This window comes from Thamnophis sirtalis, unplaced genomic scaffold, assembly GCF_051295495.1.
Source record: "Thamnophis sirtalis isolate CommonGarterSnake01/CBP01778 unplaced genomic scaffold, rThaSir2_p1.2 scaffold_5, whole genome shotgun sequence".
Classification (NCBI taxonomy): domain Eukaryota; kingdom Metazoa; phylum Chordata; class Lepidosauria; order Squamata; family Natricidae; genus Thamnophis; species Thamnophis sirtalis.
The window spans coordinates 78,207,603-78,230,855 of NW_028261385.1; the positions used below are offsets into that span (position 1 = coordinate 78,207,603).

The 23,253-nt window shown below is 36.4% G+C and overlaps 1 protein-coding gene across 1 annotated transcript; it reads right to left on the minus strand.

The window, feature by feature from the left end:
- On the minus strand, positions 1 to 22,401 carry ZDHHC21 (zDHHC palmitoyltransferase 21). The gene is made up of 9 exons (XM_014052911.2): positions 22,275 to 22,401; positions 18,922 to 19,019; positions 16,757 to 16,961; positions 16,408 to 16,506; positions 13,533 to 13,644; positions 12,353 to 12,491; positions 10,406 to 10,522; positions 1,675 to 1,718; positions 1 to 1,225 (listed from the first exon to the last, which is right to left on the minus strand). The coding sequence occupies exons 3-9, from the start codon at positions 16,908 to 16,910 to the stop codon at positions 1,093 to 1,095; spliced, it is 798 nt and encodes a 265-aa protein (XP_013908386.2). The 5' UTR covers positions 16,911 to 16,961; positions 18,922 to 19,019; positions 22,275 to 22,401; the 3' UTR covers positions 1 to 1,092.
- Between the last annotated feature and the right edge of the window lie 852 nt (positions 22,402 to 23,253).

Below are 23,253 nucleotides of genomic sequence, written 5' to 3' on the forward strand. Positions count from 1 at the left end.
AATTTTAAATACTTCTAGTGGTGACAGTACAAAACAAGAAACATAGTACATAGAAACAACAACACAGTACTGTATATGTTTTTAGTCGATATGATATAGTAAATGTTGATAAATTTTATAGGCACAATCACACCAAAATTAGGCACTTGGTAGAATCCTATGCATATCAATACAAAATAAATAACTTATAGGTAAGTGTGTAGGATTGCAGCTTAAACCCAGAAAAATGTATCCACCAGTATTTCATTTGCAGTGCAGCAGTTTGCCTGTTTTTTTGGGAGTGAATGAAAAAATACTGTATGTATCGCTATTATAAGTAGGATTTAAAAGGTGCTTAACTTTGGTTGGATCATGGCATAAGCTTTGTATTTTTTTAACTCAGTATATACTTCTAAGACACATCTAGCACTTAAGGCTAATTATTGCATGTACAAAGAAGAGAAAAATGCACATTTTATAACCTATTTTTCTTTCAAAATAGTAATGGATTTTATGTTGTGTTTTTACATAACTTTTTTTTAAAACATGAGGAACAAACATCATGGTTCCTTTTAAAAATCCACCGTTAAAATGCCAGTCTTCTCTAGAGATAAGCTGCATTTTAATATCATGCATCATAAATAAAAAGGCATTGGAGGCATTAAAACTGATGAATAGGAAAACAAACATTTCTACATAATCCAGCTAGTATGACTGATTAAAAAAAAAAAGCAATTCAAACCAGTCAAGACACTTCCAAACCTGTTGGTCTGTGTAAATGACAGCATTTCTAGCAAAATCAATTGTATTATCCAGTATCAAAAGAAAAGTAATATTTGTACATCAATCTTTTTTTTTATTATGAACCTGCAGTGATTTCTCTGCGATGCTAATCTGAATGTAAGTACACTTTGAACGTAAATAGAGAAGTGTGTCTTAATCCCTAAGCAGAATAAAGATCTTCATTATTAAAATAAAGCCTGGGGCACGTTGTGACGTCTAAGATTGGTGGGTAGATTTTAATTGACTTTAGAAGTGCCATAGTTCTATTATCACAAAACCTGCAACACACATCCAGCATGGAGAACCCATCTGTGCCTACCATCCATCTGTTTAGACGTGATTGGCAAAGGGGTAGGGAACGCGCAGTGGTCGCCTTTGCCTGAAAGGAATAAACCACAGGATCTTCCAGCGAGTGCCAAAAACTTCTGAGAAGGTCTGCTGCCATGGCTTTCGAGGTCTTGATCTACAGACGACAGCATTATTAGTGAAAGACAGCACTCCCATGGTGCACTTCAGTCAACTAGAACAATACAGGTTGGCTGGGGATCCATTACTTGACTCTGATGAATTACATCTGAGCCGCCATTAAGCAAAGCTTTCCTTTCACTTCAGCGACAGCTGAGACTTTAAGAAACACAAACTGCATTTGCACTTATAGAACTAAGATGTTCCTGATAATCAACTAACTGTTTGCCAACAAAAGAGAGCAAAGCAAAACAAATCCCCTTTCTGGACCATGTTTTGAAAGCATTGTTTTGATTGCGTCAGATAGAACTTTTTTTTAATTAAAGCACCATGTGAATCATAGTGAAAAAGGTAAGCTAAGCTTTCATTAATGCCCTACGTGTATCTCACACATGCATTTTATTGCCAAGCTCTATAAAGACTTTAACAAAACAAAATGATACTCACATTTCTTCACAACAGTTGGCCAGTTTTTCTATACTTGTAATGTCCTATTTTAAGAAAAAAAAATCTTAAATATTTCTTCCTATTATGAAAATGCAAAGAATGTTGTTTTTCAAAAATATATACTAGCACATACGTAGAATGCTTACAAAAACAAAAAACAAAATATTTGGCAATGAGATATTCTATTTCTCAATGTGTGTATAAGCACATACAGATACAGGCAAAATATATAGACAACAAACTTTCTAGAGTTGTACTGTAATCTTACCACCCAAGAGAAATACAGAGGTTTTCTGTTTCAGTGTGAGTTTTTTACTTGGTCACATGATGAAATGCGGTGTTTCAATTGTCTGAATATAATGGATTTTTAGAGCTGTGGCCAAAATAATTTCTTTCATTTGTTATATATGATCAAACTAGTGTGTCACTTATTATTTTACCAAATATTATATTGAGAATAGTGAGCTGTTGACTGAAATAATTCAGCTATTTTCTGAAATTAAAACATATCCTTAATTTAAACTTTGAATTAAGAAGCAATTGCTTATTAAAAAAAAATATTGCATAGTATAGCATGTAGGCTTTTTGTGGGGTTGCAATTCAGACCTTGGTCAAACTGAAATAAGAGCAAACCCTTTTAGTCTCATCCTGTCTTCATTGAACTATTTGATCTGTACAATTAAATTAAATTAAAAATCTCTCCAATATGAAAGAATGCATTTCAGCATCCTCAGCTTGAGCAATACAGCCACATCAATGAAACAAGACACTTGTCTTCGGATCTTAGGTAATGACTGGGCTGGCAGATGACCTCTCCCAGGTCAAGGTTAATTCAAAGTATCCTTCCAAGCAGAAGGGAAAGCTGACATTCATTTTGAACTGGGATTTGCTAGAGGTCCTGCTTACAAAATCACAAAAGTTACAGTATTATATTTCTTTCAAATAATAATTTAAATTCAAATAACCTAAGGCAAAAGGGAAAATAAATTAAAAACAATGCAAAAAAATGTCAAAGTAAAAAAAAAATCCCCCAAAGTGCTGAATATGAATAAATTTACATTTTACAATACTTACTTTATTTACATGTTTATGTGCGGGTTTTTAAAGAAACAAAATTTAAAGCAGACAGGGCAGATATTGTTTGACACTATTTCACTATAAATATTCACTTATACAGAATGTTATAACCATATTAATACAGTATTAATACCAAGGTTGTATTCTCTGTTTCCTATTTCAAGAATTTTCATTATCTGGATTAAAAAAAACGTTTAACCATGGCCATCTGGTTGACTTAACCTGGAAACTAAGCAGGATAGGATTACTTTGTATTTGAATGGGAACCACTATGATTATAATCCAGACTACCAAATTAAAAGACATGCACACCTCAGATTAAAACAATGGCAAAGCACTTCCCTAAACTGCTTGGTAGTGTCCACATAATCACAAGAAACATCATCACAAGGAATCTTTTATTGGGTTTATTTCAAACATGGACATATCCAAATTTTTGTATAAGAAACATAAATATCTTAGACATCTACCTTGAAGTCAGAGTTTTCAATATCAATGTTTAACATCCAAATTCACCCAGAGAACATCTCACGAAAACCAAAATACAAAAGTTATACTGGATTGTGAGAATTCTAGAATGAATATGTAACAGAATGCTAAGCATGAATGCGAAGAAAAAATTCTCAAAAAAATGATGTCTAGATACTTAAGAAAAGAATAGCTTTTTTGACATGTATGAGATAACCTATGGGAAGAACATGGCATCAAGTGAATCAATTAAAAAAATAAGAACTTTAGGAAAGACTGCAATTCTTCAATACTGTACAAAAATTCATTTGCATAGTAAGAAAACATTATTTAAAAATTGCCTTCAGACTAGATCTAGATGTAAAAATATTCTTGTAAAAAGAGAAAAACACATATATTTGCCACTCTGACCTGACCTCAAGCAACAGCAGGCCTTATCGGGGCATTGATTAATTCAATAACACTTCAGAAGAAATGTTTCGCTTTCGGAATTGCCAACATTTCCTGTAGTGTTTAAACTTTCTCCCATAGCTGTACATCTAGCTACTGACCGGGAATGACCCTACTTAGCTCAGTACATCTGAGGAGATCACAGCTGGAGGCACCATAGTTCAGTAGCATCTTAAATAACTCATAAAAATAGCTTATATGAAATATCAAGAGTGATAAGAATCTGTAGTATCTGCTGGACAAAGAGTAATAATAAGACATTTGAAAATTTTACCAACAGTTTCCAATTTATAACACAGACAGGCAGAAAAATCAATCTAGGATCAACTTCCCTGACCAATTTTAATCTATCTCATGTGCAGGAGAAGCTGTAGGAAAGGTGGATGAAGTCCCAACAATGCTTTTCTGTTGCAGGACCAATATTAGGGAATTCTTTGCCCTTTGAAATTCAATCAGTTCCTACTTTATTAGGCTTCAGAAAATTAGATGAAATAGAATTAAGAGATCTTTCATTCTTAAATGACTCCCCTTTGTCTTTCCTCATTTCTATACTTACGGCTTTTTTTGATTGCTTACTTAACGCACTGAACCATGGCTGTTGAATGTCTTGACTGTCACCTGATGAATCGCTCAACTGCAGCAGGTAAAAAATAATCAACCAACCAATTCAGATGCAAGGATAGACTAAGTTTTTCCAATATTCCATATAGCTGCTGCTACAGATTGGAGAATGTTTTATTGGCCTAGACTACCATTTGTTCCTTATCAGCTGGAAAGCTCACTTATTCAGCCCAATTTGGGCTTATAGGGGTTGAGTTTAAGCAAGGAAATGGAAATGAAAGACTTCTGGGGGCTCCTCGCAAGTCACTGAAATCTTAAGCCTGTTCAATCCTTTTCTCCCTAAACAGTAGGGAAACATGCTGCTACTATTTAGTAACAAAATAGTTTCCTGGAAGCCTATTTAGACATGAAGGCTAAAATAGTTGGCCTCCCAGAAGCCTCCTCTACCAGGTACTCCCTTATTCTTAGAAGATTAATAGAGCATAAATGAGCTTCGCTGATAGCCTCATAGAGCACAAATTGTATTTATTTTTAGGATATCTGAAAAATTATAGCCAGAGTGTAATCACAGTACAAATGACACATAATTGTAACCATTCAGAGATCAGCCACCTGTGGGCTGCAAATACAACCCAGCCCATACTTCAAATTTGCCTTGCCAAAATTCAGCTGTAAAATGGCTGGTATCAAGCAATACAATATTCTTTTCTTTTTTCCAAGGATAATAAGATATTGGATTCACTCATTACAACAAAGCCTGCAAATGTCCCATAGGCAGATCTACTCTTTTTCATTGAAAGTATAACATTGGATAGAACACTCATACAATTCACTATTATTTTAATTTAAAAATGTGTAAAAAAATCAATTTGCTTTGGTTGACCCATTCAAGAATTCCAAAAGACTTACTTCAAGGAACCGCAAAATAATACCAAAACTGTTATCACAATCTACATCTGAAATACAATGAGTTCCAGACTATCATTCTTTTTTTTTAAAAAAAAAAAACCTGTTAACTCTGTTAATCATTTGCAATAACATATGGAAAATATAAACAGATCCTGTTTAAGATTTTAAATAAAAATAATCAAAGATAATCCTTAAAATTAGGCTTCAGATTAATCTCTTCAAAGGATGCATTTTAGCTAAAAACATCTGGCAGTAATATATTGAGAGACAGATCTTTTCTAACTTTGGAAATGAGATTAGTACAGTAAATCATTCATTTGTAAGTGTCGAAGTAATTTCTAATTATTTTATCTGGGTCATGGATAATCCTCTTTTACTAACCTCCCACAATGACATCAGAGAATCACTGCTTAAGCGATTATCCTGTTATTTTCAGCAGTTACTGATAACCTGGATTTTTCATTTACACAAAACACTCCAGATAAGTGGCTAACCAAATAAAAATCTAATGTAAAATTTAGTTTTAAAAAAATCGATCCAAAATGTTTCTGCCTACCAGAAAATAAAAAAGGAAAGGAAAAATGCTAAATATTTTATTCATTTTAACTAAATACATATTTTGTATAAAACCATACTAATTGATTACCCAATATATTAAATTCATGTTTATCATGCTAAATTTTCATTAACTTCAGATTAATTTATTATGGTTGACTTTAGATAACTCAAGCTCTGGAAAGTACGTGAAAGAACAATACAAAGCTAAAAATACTGATTTGTATTTTTTTTAAAAAAATCAGCAGCTAAGTGATTAGAATTAATTCAGCAGCTATGATTAGAACCATGCTGATAAGCTTTGTACAGGAATTGTGGAAATAAGTATACCAGGAAATTACCACTGCAATAACAGCTCTTTAAGTCATGTGCAACCAAAAGCAAATGAACTCATTTCAAATTTCTCACTGCTATGACAATTGAAAAATAATCGGCCACTCCTTCAATAAGAGACTGCATACATACAATATAGGTCACAGCAGGTTAACAATACCAACACCAATCATAGGAAATATACATATAGTATAGTTCAGATCACAACTAGGGATCACAAATAATGTCTTATGGGAAAATGATTACTGTTTTATAAACAAGGTGAGAACAGCTTACTACAAGTTACAGGTGAGTGTTTAACAGGGAAAGGCTGATTCCTTTCAAATACATCTAAACCTTCCAAAATGTGTTTTCCTTCATACAAGTGTTTTAATATAAACTAGAAATAGGAGGGAGGGAGTGAGGGAGGGCGAGAGAGTCCTTGCGTGTAGCAATGAAGTACATTATTTTCTCCATTAAAATATACATCATCTTCTCACTGGCAAATAGTGGAAAAAATTTTTTAGCAAAAATTATGGAGGCAAATAAGGAAGAGGAGCCTTTTTAGTTAATGCTTTAAAATGTTAAAAGCTGTAAGTTTCTTTCTAATACACCTAAAGAAATCAGGAATACAGCGCTTCTAAATTTTGGATTCAGGCTAAGGGTGGGTGGTATTAAGCCATAAGGCTATTTCAGCTGCAGACTTTGTCAGCCAAGGAATTCCAGCTGGTGGGGTCAAGAAGAGCATTTTCCACTGTGACCCCAGACCTATGGATCATTCTACCACCAGAAACCAGAACTGCTGCCAAATTCAAAACCTGATTTTGCTGGTTGGCTTGTAGCTCCGAGAGAGGCATTCGTTACTGGAAGTGATTGACAGGGTAAGAAGAAGATCTCATCCTATGCCATTTGTCTCCTTGGCTCTAGTTTTTATATAATGTAATTCTAATTGCTTCTATAATTATCACTGTTATCTGCCCAGAGTCACCTTATCAGTAAGAGAGGTGGATGACAGAGTCTAAATTCTCTTCGTTCCTTCTTAAAAGTGCATCTAGAAGAACAGCAAAGTGTCCCCATAATAAGGTCATGATTTCTTTGCTACTTGCTAAACTTCCTTTATCCTCTAAGGCTTCTACTGTATGTGTCTATGAAGTACTGTTAGCAACATCTTCAACCAAAATGTCTTTTCTTCGAAATCTTTGCAATTGCCAAGAGCAGCTGTATGGTCCTGGGAAGGACCAAGTTCATTTAAGGAGATGATGTCTGAATGCCTCTGCGCAGTTTATTCCACCGACCTATGCCTCTTTCAATTTGAAATATTGCCCGGTCATAACAATCATGAGTGATGTAGATACTTTCATCTTCTATCTATTCATTGATTCTGGCCACTTTCCAAACAAGATTTCTTTGGAAAGGATCAGGACATGAAATTTAGATTACATACTGCAGATTCTTTTACTTTTTTTCAACAACTCTTGCTGAACTAGGCAATCTTTAGACAGCCAATTATAATTCTCTCTATTAGGGAACAAGTTTCATTTTAAACAGAACTTCATAGGTTTGGAGGTATCATAGGCCAAAAACCTTGCACAAATACTTCTTTATTAGGACTCAAAATGATTAAAGAGATTAAGGAACCTGAATACATACGACATAATAATTAAAAGTTCAAGCAAACACAAAGATATAAGATCAATAAATAGTTGTTTTTTCTGAAATAAAATTACTGGCATTGGTATTACAAATACTGGCATTGGTATTAGTTTGACTACCCTGTTCTGTAACTAGAAAAAAGAAAAAGCTGCAGTGCTTAGGCTATCTGGAGATCAGCCTCTGGGCCAGGACCTAGTTTGGCAGCTCCTCCAAAAGAAATCCAAATCAGCCATAATATCCTGGGGTAACACAGAATATTAACCTAGACAAGATAGCCTTATCTTAGTCCTGATTAAGTCACTTGGGTGACATTTCAAGAACAGGTTGAAGATATTTCAGGAACAGCTCCCGTAAGTATAAAAGTGTTAGAACCACAAGTTAGGTCAGAATCCCAGACACTACTTGTAGAAACAATCCAGTTTTGGGTACATTAGTCTGGCTTGAGAAAGATAGCTGGAATACTTCCAGACCACACTCCCATTCTGACTGGATAAAGAGAAGGAGAACCGTATCAGAGCACAGTGAAAAAGTTTTATTTGGAGAGAGGGCAGTGGTGGGAGTCTAGTTTTTACTACTGGTTCAGTGGGCGTGGCATGACTTGGTGGCGTGACAGGGGAAGGTTACTGCAAAATCCTCATTTCCTCCCGATCTGCTGAGACTCGGGAGGCAGGGATAGATGTGGGCAGGGCCAGTCAGAAGTGATATTTACCAGTTCTCTGAACTACACAAAATTTCTACTACTGGTTCTCCAGAACTGGTTAGAATCTGCTGAATACCATCTCTGAGAGAGGGTGCGTACAAGTTAATGGCCACCAAAGTTGATATCTTCTGGTCTAGGAAGTTAAGGTTATGCCTTCATCATCGCCAACTATTTATCCTCTGTATCAATCTCCTAAAAAGCACTGGTTAACCAACGCTGGTTCTTTCTCACATATACTATACTAGATAATACTAATAAACCAATTTCGTTGTATTCAAGTACAATGAAATAAAGATTATACATACATAGAGAAATGCTATTGAATTGAAACTAAATTATGACAAGACAGTATTACTAGCTAGTTAATTCTGAATTGAGCTGGTCCATCCTGCCCTTCAAGGAAACACACTGTCTTCAAATCATGGGTTCTTAATTTAAAAGTGCTCATGATCCATAATTATCATTAGGAGCACAAATGCCCCTATAGGTTATGATGGCTTCTTCTAGCATAAGCTTCTGTGCCACCTACAATCTTAATTAGATGGGGATCAGCCTGCTTCAATAATGCATCCTCTGGGAAACTCTCATTTGAATTACTATTAAAGCAGGGCTGCCTCTGAAATTGGTCCAGAAACTTCAGTCAAATTATAATAAAGTTCTGAGACTGGTAGCTGGAACTTAGCACTACGAACATATTATTGCCAACAAAATGGCTGTTATTTGGTTTCCAACTCTGTTTTGACCCTTTAACATCAAACTGATTTGGCCCCAAGGTACTAACAGATGAAATCTTCAAACGTGTATTTACAAAAAGCTCTGAGTTTTTCTTTTGGTGCTTGGATCAAGAGAAGTATGATAGCTGCAAGCAAAGGGAGATTTTTAATGCTACCACCCAGCTATGCAGTATGAGCTGAGAGATATGGCCTTCAACTAGTTTCAGCAATCTTTTTCTTTTTTTTCTTTTTATAAGCATTTGTTCTAAGACTTCAAATCTGCATCTTTCCCCTCTGCTTTTATTATTTTATATTCTTTTAGCTCATTCCTGGCAAATACTTTTTGATTATAACTTTTAGTAAAATTCTAACGGGACAGTAAAAATTTTAGAAAATAAATAAATAAAATAAGGAAAAATAAAGATCAGATAAGAAAGGAAAAAGAAGGCAATGTTATCTTAAGAATGGTTATAAATGTATTTATATCTTCCCCTCTCTCTCTTAAAATTACATGCTAAGATTACAATTCCCTTCTTTTCATAGTCTACCCTTTCTAATCATCAATCCTATAAATCACATAAATCATTTTTTCTTCAATAAAATATAGTGACTAATAAATGTGGCTATTGTCCTTTCCCTAATCAGGCAAGTCCATTTTGCTATCTTCTTCATCAACTATTAATCTGTTGGAGTATTTCAGACTCTGTTTTTATTCATATAATAGTTATGCATTAGTTATCAAATACAAAAACAATATTCCAGGATTCTTTTCTAATTGTCTCTCCGTTAGTCCCAGAATTCTTTGCAAATAATTGTAGAATGTTATTCATTTAACAGTATGGTTTTCCCAGTTGTAACAAATAGTTGTGAAAATTGGACCATCAGAAAGGCTGAATGAATAAAGACTGAAACCTATAGATCTGGGGGTGAAATGCTGAGAATACTTTTGATGGCAAGTACAAATTGCTCAGTACTAGATTAAATACAATTAGACTGTTTCTGGGAAGCATTTATAATGAAGCAAAAACGTAAATATTATAGATACGTAACGTGAAGGCAGGATTTATTAGAGAAGACTCTGTTGCTTAGAAAAGTTAAAGGCCAGAACAAGACAACATGTTTAGATAATACTGTTGCGTAATACAACACAAGTAGGAGCATACAAGAACACAAAAATAGCCGCTATTGACAAGACAAATCTGGTAAATTAATACGGTTTGGGTCACAAAGTGTTGGAAACAACTGAACAGCTGAAGAACAACAACAGATATATATCCTTTTAGCACTGCATAAATATATTCATAAAAATATTTCAAAGGAATTAAATACTTACATTAAATATACCAATTAGCTGAGTATAAAAGAGTCCAGTAATTCCAACTAACATAATTATACCCATGAATGTTGATATTCTTGTTAGGGCAAGCTCATGTCTAAACACAAAAACATCCTGTGAAAGAAAATATAACAGTTTAATGTTGTTATTCTGATAAGCAGGAAATGCAAAAAGGTACTCCAAAATTCAAAATTGGAGGTTCTTTGGTCAAAATATGAGTAGCAAAAAAAAGTGTTCCCTCACTGTTGCTCCTGCAGTAGTCAGCAATGCATATCCTGATCCTCTCCTGTACAATAACCAGTGACACACTTTAGAAATACAAATTCAACTAAAACTATTGCGAAAACTAAGTCTTGCAACAACTCTTGTGTTTCCCTATGACAGCTTATGAATTTTTGACATTTGCAATGACTCCCGATAATTACCAAAGTATCTGCATGTTGTATATAATTTCTTTCTAGAGATCTTGCAAAATTACTCCTCCTACTGGACAAACAACTGCAGTATTTACAGACTTTCCAACAAAATGTCTATTATTTTAGTCCTTTATCAAATACTTCTATGCTGCAGTCATTCCAGCAGAAAGTGTAAATTATAGTCAATTCTACTACACTAATATCTGTTAGTTCATAAATATAAGAAAAGCTTTTATAATCTACAAGCTATTTAATGTAATGTGGACATATTGAAGTTCATTTTTAATATTTATACATTAAAAACATTAAATATTTTTATGGGTTGGATCTTGCTGAAGTTTGTTATAAACAAAGTTTCTGACTCAACAGTAGATATTACTTTTGTTTAGATTTTAAAATCGGGGGGGAAGTAATTGATAATTGGATTCTATCTGCAGTGCAGCCTAACAAACAGAGTTATGACAATTGTTGCATGATAGAAATGCTGTGGCTATGATGCATCATAGAAAAGCTGAACTAGTCCCGTAATCAATCAGGAAGGTAATAATGCTTCAGACTACTTAATATAAAGAGAATAAGAAAGAATGAAATATGACAATTACATGGCATTAATTGTTGCAGTTGACACTATAAGAATTTTTGTCTTGATAAAAGAATGCGATGATGAGGTTAGGCAGAACATCAAGATCTCAACTTTATTCATTAATAATCATCCCAAAATTGAGCTGACATTACAGCTGACCTTGTTTAGTACATGAACTGGGACTGGGAACTTGATCATTAAGTAAAGTGGTCACTAAACGAGACATCATGATTGTATGATCAGCTTTCCTTTGATTCCCAGACCTATAACAGTCATGAATGCCAGGTCTGATTGCAAAGTTACTTTTTCATCACTGTTATAATTGCAAACAGTTGCTAAATGAAGCAGTCGTTAAATGAGGACTACCTAACATTTTTTAAGCTAAAATAAAATAAATAAATTGTTTTCTCTTTTCTTCTACTCTTTCACCACCTCCCTTGCTGTCTTGCAGCTTTCCCAAGGCATCCTTTCTTCTCCACTCAATCACTTTTTTCTCTCTTGGCTTGGTCCCTCCCCATTTCCTTCTACCATCTTCTGTGCAAGCTTTCCAGGGGTCAACAGGGGATTATTTTTGAAAAGGGTCAGATGCTGCCCCACCTCTCTGGATGATGTTGGAAGATCTGCAGACCAAGGAACCCAATCTGAAGCTCAGCTGACACACATCTGGCAATCTACCACCTACCACCTATACATTCTTGTTTTATACAGATGGCAAGCAGGGTGTGGTTTAAAGGCCATAAATTGACAGGGCCTGCTGTAGATCATCCTATAATACTCATGGATTCTTATTCTGTTCTCCCAAATGCCCACTAGGGGTGTAATAGCAGTGTTCAATTTGTGAAAGTAAGATAGTGGATTCCCTGCTCCAAAAGCAACTATTTCAAGGACCAAAATACATTAACGCACACTTTTTATCATATTCTGACAAACAGAAGCTTCTCTTACCGCATTAACTTTTCTTAGTGGTTCAAAGTAATAATAGTGGCAGAAATCAAGTAGGAGTGTGTAAGAACTCAGGAGTTCTGTGTAGAAGCACAACTGCAGAAACAGCCAATGATTATCTTCACCAACACAATTATTAATCCTGCAGAAAACAGGGTAAACAGGCTAAACACAAAGGCAGAAATGTCAAAGGTTCTTAAATTCAATGATAAAGCAGGTATGTCAAAAAACCTGGCTGCCTCTGTTTCCCTTAGTGGCTGAAAGAATTGGGGCAACAGAAAATCATTTACCGTTACTTTACTTTGCATTTCTCCTCCTCATCTTGCCTTCGTCAGCTAAATGTGTAGTGGTTCAGTTCTACCAGCTATAACCTTTCACAATGATAAAAGTACTTTAGCTATACAGGGAATTTTTAAAAAAGTTGCTCTTGAATGAATATCTTCCTTATAATAAGGTCGTAGGATGATTATATAGCATATGCCAGTAGTCCTCGACTTAAAATCACAATGCAGTCGTCAAGTAAGTCATGCCTGATTTTCCAATCTTTTTTGCCAGGAGTTTTAAGCAAATCACAGTTGTGAAGTGAATGCAGCTTCCCCAACTGAGTTAATATTTCATGTTTTAAAAAACAAAATTAGTACAGATAGTCCTCAACTTACAACCACTATTGAGCCCAAAATTTACGTTAATAAGTGTCAAATTTGTTAAGTGTGTTTTGCCCCATTCTACGACTTTTCTTGCCACATTTGTTAAGTGAATCACTTCAGCTGTTAATAACTTCGTTGTTAAGTGAATCTAGTTTCCTCATTGACTGCTCGCCAGAAGGGTGGAAAAAGTGATCACGTGACCCTGGGACACTGCAACCGTCATGAATATGACTCAATTGTGAAGCATCCCAATATAAATCACATGATCATGGGGATGCTGCAACATCACAAGTATGAAAAATGGTTCTGTCACTTTTTTTCTTTTTCAGTGGTGTTGTAACTTCAAACTGTCACTAAGGGAACTGCTGTAAGAAGAGGACTACCTGTATTTCAATTTAATATCATTCTGGTTCCTGAAACATTATCATGCTGTAGAATGAAAAAGTATGTAATTATTAGAAAACCTTATTGAGTCACTGTAATTAAATTAGAAGTTAAAAAAGATGAAATTAGATGACATACTAGGGTTCTCTTACCATGGACAGTGATGATCCATTCTCCTAACACAGTGCCCACATCTACTGCAGTGATGGGAACGCTTTGGTCTCATCATATTACACTTGTTACATAATTCCCAAGAGTCTTTTTCTAAAGAGAGAAATAAAGATAACATTAACAGAAATGCAGAGTTGTTGCTAAGTTCTTGCTTCTCTTCAAGAATAACCACAGACCTGTACTTGTGGGGACCAATGTTGAGGATTTTAGAAAAAAAGCACTTAAAATTACCGTATTTTTCAGAGTATAAAACACACCAAGGTTTTGAAGAGGCAATAAAAAAAGTTTTTGCACTCTGCAAACCTCCCCAAAAATTTTTTCCCTCCAAATGGGCATAAATAACCCCGAGGAGGCTTGTAGAGTGTTCCTGGGAGGTGGGGGCCCAAAAACGAGCAAACAACAGCCCATTGTTTGCTCTTTTCTGCCCTCCCCAGCTCCCAGGAGCTCTCTGAAAGCCTCCTACAAGCTATGCCCGGCCATTTTGGTGAAGGGGCGGGGTTTCAGGAGGCAAAAAATGCTATATTCAGTGTATAAGACACACCCAGATTTTCAGCCTGTTTTTGGAGGGGAAAGGGTGCATCTTATACTCCGAAAAATACGGTATGTCCCTTATTGCAATCAATCAAAACTATTGGATTTTCTCATGTAGAGAGTGAAACTGGAATCACAGGTCATAATAAAAGCACACTGAAAATAATAGCCAGATAAACCTCAGAATTTAAATTAAATCTTAGAACTTATATATAGTCCATTCAAATTCAAATATATTTAGCACATCTAGCTGCTCCCAATATTTATCTGTGTAGATATTTTAAAATGAAATTTATTTTTAAGGATGCATTTAATTCAGCACAAAAATACATTAGATGCAAGCTATGATATCCATATTTGCTTTATGAAACAAGCAGCATGGTTTTATTTTTACATCTGAGCACACTAAAATAATGTTAAAGCTATTTGAAGCAGAAACTTAAATAGAATGACATTAACATGACCAAACGTTTCTCATGTGTATGTATATTAAACCTAATACTTACATAAAATTACGCTTATAGTGAATAATCCATTTTTTTTAAATGTTTATAAAGATTGATTTTAAGTTTTTTTGTGAGTTGCCATATTTTTCAACTTGGTGAAAAATGACATACTTGCACATTGGCAGTTTGGAAATCTAACACTCAAGATCATTAAACTAGCAATAATGCCAGATGGGAAACTGATTTTCAGTCTGTTCTCATAAAGCCAAAGTCACAAAGGTGTTACTCTTTAATAAGAGAGCTACCATTAACAGAAGGCAAGCTCCTCAATGTAATTTAAAAGCAGGAAATAAATGCATCTGACCTTACAAGTATGGTATCTTTACTTCTGAAATATTGGGTAAATTTGCACGCACATACACCCACACACCCACGGAGAACCTTCCCCAGATTATTTTAATATAATTCAACAAAATCAAGAATATAATCTAAGCTTCTTCTATTTGCATGCAATAAATGCATGGAACTTCTGTAGGCACTTATCTTAATTATAACATACTGCCTCTTCTGTTTAATGTTGCTTCAATACTTGATTCAAAGATCTCTAGGGATCTGTCCTAATTCTCTCTCTCTCTCCCTCCTTCCCTCCCATCAAATATATTGTCCATAGTTAAGAGTGTCCACTGTTGGCAATAGAAGCCTTTTCACAAAGAAATAACCACCCTTTCCTAATTTTCTTTCCTTACATTCCAATCGTCCAGCAGCGAAACTTCCACTACATGGAAAAGGCAAGAAGGAACAGTCAGCTTTCTCATTTCCTTGTGCTGGGACATCTAGTCAATTTTACAACATAGCACAGTGATTATGTTTTAAAGACATCTTCTTCTCTTTGTGCTTGGAAGGTGGTTCTTGCCTTGACAGGAGGCCATTGTCCCTTAAGATGGTTGTTCTCTAGGCCAACTGCTTTGAAACCATTAGGGCGTTCTAATTTTTTTTTAAAAAAACCCTCCTTTTTAAAAACTATTTCATAAGGCTATCTTATTTTCTTGAATATTAACGTGAACAGAAAAACTAGGAGACAGATAAACAAAGGAAATTATCAATAAACATTACAGTTACATTGCTCCAAATCTTTTGACAATCCCATGAATAGGAATCAAGGCTAGGGAATTCTTGGCTGGCATGCAATTGCCCTGCCCATCCTGCTACCCCCAGCCTCATTAGAAAGCTCCAATTTCAGCAATATCAGTTCAAGGTATTTTCCAGCTCTTCCCTTTAGCTCTTTCTTGAAAGCAGCCAGTAATTCGCTGGATAATGTGTATAGTAGTCCTTGACTTATGACCACAATTGAGCCCCAAATTTCTGTTGCTAAGCAAGGCAGTTCTTTAAGCGGGTTTTGCCCCAGTTTACAACCTTTTTTGCCAGAATTGTTAAGCAAATCACTGCAGTCGTCATGCCATAATTTAGCGAATCTGGCTTCCCCCACTGATTTTACTTGTCAGAAGCCTGCTAGGAAGGTAACAAATAGTGATCACATGACTCCAGGACACTTCACCTATTATAAATACATGCAGTTGCCAGGGTGCCGGAATTTTGATCATGTGACAGTCAATTTTTTCTCATGCTGTTATAACTTTGAACAGTCACTAAAGGAATGGTTGTAAATCAAGGACTACCTGCATATAAGTCCAAATGTATACAATGACCGAGAATACGAAAAGGTGCTGAGAGATTCAGAGGATCAAGGGTATCAATTCCTTACAGACTTTAGGCAACCAAGACAGCTTCCACCATGAGGCAGATCAAAACATGGATCAATATTTTGAGCATGTGACTAATTTAAAGCACACAACTTCAGTCATGTTGATATAAGCTGTACCTGTAATTGGTATCTTTGGGCTTTCAGGTAATCTCCCTGGATCAGCTACCGAAGCTCTTAACAATGAGGCAATACAGAACAATGAAAATAGATAGTAGCCTGAAAAACAGATACATTTCCATTCAGAAAGCTTTAATTAGTAGGATTTTTGAATTTACAGAGAAGAATTGTATCTACATTTCTGAGAGTTCAAAGGCACTCTACCTCGTGCTTGTCATATAAAAGACGAATATTAAAGAAGAAGCAATACCAAACCATCAAGCAGAATCTCATGAAGAGTATCTAGACCCCTACTGTATCTGCACACAAGAATGTGATAGAATGAAGAAAAATGACAAACTTGACTTACATAGTATAGCAGCTGCAGATATATGCCCTTCTTCGTAGTGTGGAAAGAGGATAATTTTTGGAATGAAGAGAATATTGTAAAGCCAGACAAAGATTATCAGGCCCATACAGAACCAGCCCTGAGGGTCAACAACAAAATGAATTCGTAGTCCCATTGTACATAATCTGATCACAGTTTGTCCCACACTGAAAGGGGAAAAATCAACCTAAAGCAGAAAAGAATTGTAATTAGAATTAGATTAGCAATGTAAATAATTAAAAAAACCTGATCATAATATCTGCAAATTTATGAATTTTTTGAAGTGCCTCCAATCTGAAGTTATGTTGGACTGAAATACAGGTAGTCCTCGACTTCCAATCACAACTAACACTGGAATTCTGGTTATAGGTAATTTGGTTGTTTTAGAGCGACTCACCATACGACTGGGCTTGATTTTACAATTGTTTTTATAATGGCTGTAAAAAAAGTCACCACTGTCATTAAGCAAATCATGTGGTCTTAAGTCCAATTCCAGCTTATCCAATGGGCATTTTTGACATTTGTTGCCAAGCATATGAAGTACAATCATGTGGTGTAGCAGTTGTAGCACTGAGAACAGGTTATAACTTTTTTTTCAAATCTGTCATAACTTCAACCGGTTGTTAAGCAACCAGTTGTAAGTTGAGGACTATCTATAAATAATCACAGACCGAGACCACATTGTAATTCTTATTCTTTGTTTAAATGATTTTCAAGTCTCCACCTCTAGTTTACCCTCTCTGGCTTTATGCGTCTTTGATTTTTCTTTTTATATTTAGAGGACTCTATACAACCTTTCAACAAGATTTGTTTCCACATAAATAAAACAATACACCGGTAATTGTAGAAAATAATTTTAAAAGCAACTTATAGCAATTGGGAAGACTGATGTCTTGTTCCCAAAAAGATAATAAGGTAAGCCTTCCTCAGAAAACAATTTCAAAAATGGGGCATTTCTATCAAGAAGACCAAGTGTTTAAAATCCCCATTTTTGCTATTAATGGTGTAGCTTCCTCCAAGATGACTTCAGAATTACAGAATAACAGAGCTGGAAGAGACCTTGGAAGTCTTCAACTCCCTGCTCAAGCAGGAGACCCTCTACCATTTCAAACAAATGGCTGTCCAGTCTCTTGTTAAAAACCTTCAGCGATGGAGCATCTACAACTTCTGGAGGCAAGCCGTTTCTCTGATCATTCTCCCTGACAGGAAATTTCTCAATTCTAAATTGGATCTCTCTTTGATAATGTTAGGAATTTAATTCTAACGGCTGGGTTGGCAATATATAAATCATGTAACAATGTTGTATCTGTTTCTTTAAACCATACTGTAAAATGTGATTGGGTGCTGTTTTCCTCAATCGGCCATAAGAGGGAGCCAGAATGACTGTTAGTTCTCTCTCTGTTTCGTTAGATGCTGGGTTGATCTTGAAGTGCCGTGAGCTATTGTAAGTTTTGCAACTGTTAGCAAACCTTGATTACTGGACTGATTTTATGTTACTGGACTATGTTATTTGGATTATCCCTTAACTGAAAGACATTGATGACTGACTGATTTATCCGTGTATGACTTGGACTGTTTGATGGACTCTGATACCTCTATTTCCATGAAAGTAAAAGTCTATTTAAACTGCAGTGTCTCTGTATGCTGGTTTGTGTGTTCTCCAACACAACTCTCACAACTCTTTGCTGAACGTACTCGCTCTCCCAACAGGGAGCTTACTTAACAGATAAGATTCTATCTGTTACTTCAATGCACATACCTTCAAATTAGCAACTTCAAAACCACACAAGGACTCTAAATTATATACAGAAATGGGCCAGAAATCAGGTTATGAATGTTCAGCATTTTAGTAGACAATGCAATATCTCAGCTATAAAGTGTAATTTCACAAAAATCTTCAAAGACGGCCTCACATACTGTATATGGTAACACTCATCCTGATTGTTTTAAAGCTGTAGCTAACCATAGCCAATCTATTTCCAGCCAAAGGACAATGTAATTTGTTTATTATCTTAAGAGGTACTCGATATGATGTCAACATTGGTCAAAACTGGAACAACGTGCCTCCCTGAAAACTATGAAATGGACCCTAACAAAGAATAGGTTAAATTTCAATTCTCTGAATAGAGAATTCACATACCACATACCTACAGAATCTTCAATGTGTTGAAATTAAACTTTAATCTGGCTCTCATCCAGCCCATTACTGGTTCCAGGTACTGATTCAGCACTTCTGTAGCCTCATCTAAATGACATGTAAAAGAGAAACAATTTTGAAAAAAAAATAGTAATAATTAACCTTTGACAATTTTATTCAATGGTTTGATGTAGATGCTGAATAACAACTGAAAAACATCCAAAACCTTAAGCTGGAATCCTTCCAAATATTGTTTTTCCTCTTCTGAATTCTTCCATTTTTCATCAAAAACTACAGAAAATATAGATTACAATTACTGTGTAGCTGTAATTCCAATCATTCTATAACAAAACTATTGTAGAGTTGTGTTTGTGCTGAACTGACTTTTCCCACAATTCTCAATCGGAAAAGTATTAATCCTGCTGGCTGGGAATTCTGGGTAATATAGAAATGAATTGTAGAGAATTTAGCTAATGTGACCACAATCTGTAGGAAAGTAACTATCTTGATTTTTATATAATTTGTCAAGGTAATCGGAACAAAATAATGTACGGATGTTTATAATTTCTTATTTGAATTGAAAGTATTTTCACAGTGATACTTGCATGTCACAGGATTCACTGGTGTCAGCAACTTGTTCCATATTCTATTAAAAATTGAAATTATATGCAAATCTAAATATCAGTTATTTTTTTCCCTCTACTTCTTCCCCTTTTGCTTTTCAGTTCTTACATAAAATTTTTAGAAGTTCAGAAGCTTAGTTAAATTGCAAACATTAACTGTAGTGCAAAATACTTATTCTCAACAAGAAAAGAAAGATTACTTCACTGTGGGTGTATCTAGCCATATCTAATGGCCAAACAGCATTTTTCAACTTAATTATCAAAAGTTTCACTTTGCTATTTGAGAGGCAATAGCTAAGAATGGAGCAAGTTTTCTGCTATAAAAAGATCACCTAGAAAAGTTAAGCATGGGAATATTAATATATGTAACTACCATATCAGTCACTATCATCCTTGGCTCTTGGAAGCTACAGAATAAACTGGGCTGGAATTATCTGATCCATAATTCTAACCTATATCTATCTGAAAATTGATGTAATTAAACTTTGCAGAACAACTCTTATTACGTTCTATTAGAAGTGTCAAGCTCTGAAACAGCAGACAGAAAAAACCCACCTATGATATATTAATACAGAAGGGATAATTTTATATAAAGTCAAGACAACACTTGACTGAAGAAGGATGTTGTTTTCAATAGTTTCCATATATTCAGTTAAAATAAAGGTTTTATATTGATTAAAATAATAATTGGAATTGAAAAACTAAACAGAAATTGGCATTATGTACAAATAATAAAACTTTTGTTAAGATCTGAAACAGAATAAGTTAAATATTGCATGACAAAATTGGCTATTAATTTTAGCTTAATACATTTCCATATAAAGAGGATTCACTAACTCTTTCCAAACTAGAAATCTACAGGCCATTGCTTTTTTCTCCACTCACAAATGCGGCAGCCTGAAGACAGCTTTAGATGTTCTGCTCTGGAAGCTGTGTTTTCTCTCTTCCCTCCAGATATGGCATGTCAGAAATGCTGGTTATGTTGAAATACTTGGAGGAGGAGATCTGAAATGATGTGTAGGCAAGCTTGTGGCTCCAACTGATCCTGCCTATTTCCTGTTAGAACACCCCTTTCCATCCAGCTCCTGACCAATATATTATCTTGCCCTCTTGATCCTCTTTGGGCTGTGAAGGAGACCAGATCCTGACTTTCATAGTCACTTTTTAAAATCATGTCACAGATCCACCAGTTGACCTAAAGTGCAAAGCCCTTGAACTGAATAGCCATTGGTGAAGAGGAACATGGAGTTGCCATGGAAGAAAAAATTCAACAATAGCTAAGCAGACACTAGCTTAGCCCTCTGGAAGAAGTGAGGAAAAAAAAAACACCTCAAGATTGTCTCGCCTTGATTTACTTTATAATAAGAGCATGGAAAGAGAATCTCTTCATCAGGCTGTCAAGACTGTGTTATTATATTCTGCAACCATGAAGTAAGGTTCCAGTAGTCCTTGTGGAATCTGTTTCCTAAGCTGGGCTACCTTAAAGGGCTGATACTGGCTTTAGATATAAAACTGGAAGTAAAGCTGAAAGGATTTGCTTACCAGGGAATTTCTTTCCTAGTAAGCCACTGCTGGGAAGAACCATAGTTCCAGACTTAATGTTCTTGGGTAGTTTATGGCTTTCTGAGGCAAATCCTTTCTCAATCACCAACTCAAGACACTCTTTTTGCTTCTTCTTAAGTGGTTGACGGGTTGAACAGGTTGTTCCATCATTTCAAGAAATAAAACTTTAATCACTCTACGGGGGGGACGGGACACAAAATTAAATGAATGGGATCAGCAGAACATTGTGTATGCCAATTTTGCAGAGACTTTTTCATGTGGTGAATGATGTTCACCACTGGAATTCCAGTCAAGTCAAACAACCTATTTACAGCCCTAAAGAATGTATGCACTTAGGTTGCATTGACAACAACACTGACCTGTTCTGGGTCCTTTTTTTGGGGGGGGGGAAGCATAATTTAGAACAGATTGATTTGAGTGTGGAGGATCATTTTCCAAGCTTGTGGGTCAGACCACACCTCCACCCTCATCCTACACCTGAGCTAGATATTCTCCACTATCAAACCAACAGATTGATTTCTTGCTTGGATCCAGGAGAGGAAGGAGCATGGAAATGTATGGGATGGGGACACTTTTATTAAAGCACCAATGGCGTTGGACAAGATCTCCCAGCTACTAAGGGCAAGGCTTGTGTCATATCACTGCGATTCCTGACGGGGGGGGGGTTGGGGGTCCCAGGGAAATTGTATGTATGTGTGTGTGTTTTATTGAGTCATTCGTGCCCAAGATAACAGGAATAAGAATAAACATGAATAAGAACACAGGAAATGGGTACAGCACATCCATACACATTCACATCCCCACACACATTTTGCAAAAAACCTCTTCCAAACGAAGCACTGGCCGATCCTCTTGCATGTCCCACCTCCACCCACCCTTCCCTGGCTAATTTGTAAGCAGGCAAGACAGGCCAGGCAAGGGAGCCGCTGCTCCTGAAGTACGCCCCGACCCCAAGGTTTGCTCAAGGAGCAGAGCCGAAGCACCTCGGGATAAGGGAAGATAGGCGGCGGAGGAACGGACAAGGCAAGGCAAGCACAGGCAAAGATCCTGGCTCATTCGGCTGTCTCTTTTTCCACACCATTCCCCACCACCACCACCACCCCGCTGCCCACCAGCCCCGTGCGAGCGACAGCGCTGCCTCCCGGCGCTTGGCGTCACTCTCGCGTCGTTTACTCACCGACGGGAGGCCCCGCGGACCCCACGCGCGATATTCAGCGCCGCGCCGCCGGCTTCCGCTAACCGTCCTGCGCACGCGCGCCAAGAGGCCCGGGCCGAGCCTAGGGAAAGAAGAAAAAAAAGGCCATCTCGGTGCTTCCTACCGGCTTGCTTTTCCCTGTTGCATATATGTATATATAAATATATAAATAAAAACCCGGCGGCTTCCTGTTGCTTTCGCTTGACTTCCGCCCAAGCGAGAGCGAATTGGGTAGAAAATCTTGCTCCCTCCCGGCATGGAGAAGGAGGAAGCGCCGCTTCGTTTGAAAGGCATGTGAGCTTTGATGGTAGAGCCAAAGTCTCTGCAGCTGGTCCTCGACTTACGACCACAGCGGACCACAAAGGGATTCTCAGAAACTGAAAAAGTACCGAATTTTTTTACACTAAGCATGTTAATACAGCTAGTCCTTGACTTAGGACCACAGCTGAGTCCAACATTTCTGTTCTTAAGTGAGACATTTGTGAAGTGAGTTTTGTCCCATTTTGCGACCTTTCTTGCCACAGTTAAGTGAATAGCTGCAGTTGTTAAGATAGTAACCTGGTTGTTAAGTGAATCTGCCTTCTCCATTGACTTTGCTTGTGAGATGGTCACAAAAGGGAATCATATGACCCTGGGACACTCCCAATTGTTATAAATACATGCAGGTTGCCAAGCATCTGAATTTTGGTCCTGTGACCAAGGGGATGCTGCAATGGTCGTAAGTGTGAAAAACTAATAGTCACTTTTTTCAGTGCCGTTGTAACTTTGAATGGTCACTAAACAAACCGTTGTAAGTTGACTACCTGTACCACACAATCTTTCAAATAGCCTGATCCCATGTTCTGTAGAACTTTATAGGTGACAGCCAGTTTGATCTAATGCGGACACCCCCAACTTGTGGGCCTTGGCCCATTACTGGGCCATGGCATAATCACGATTAGGCCACAAGTAGCCAGCCGGT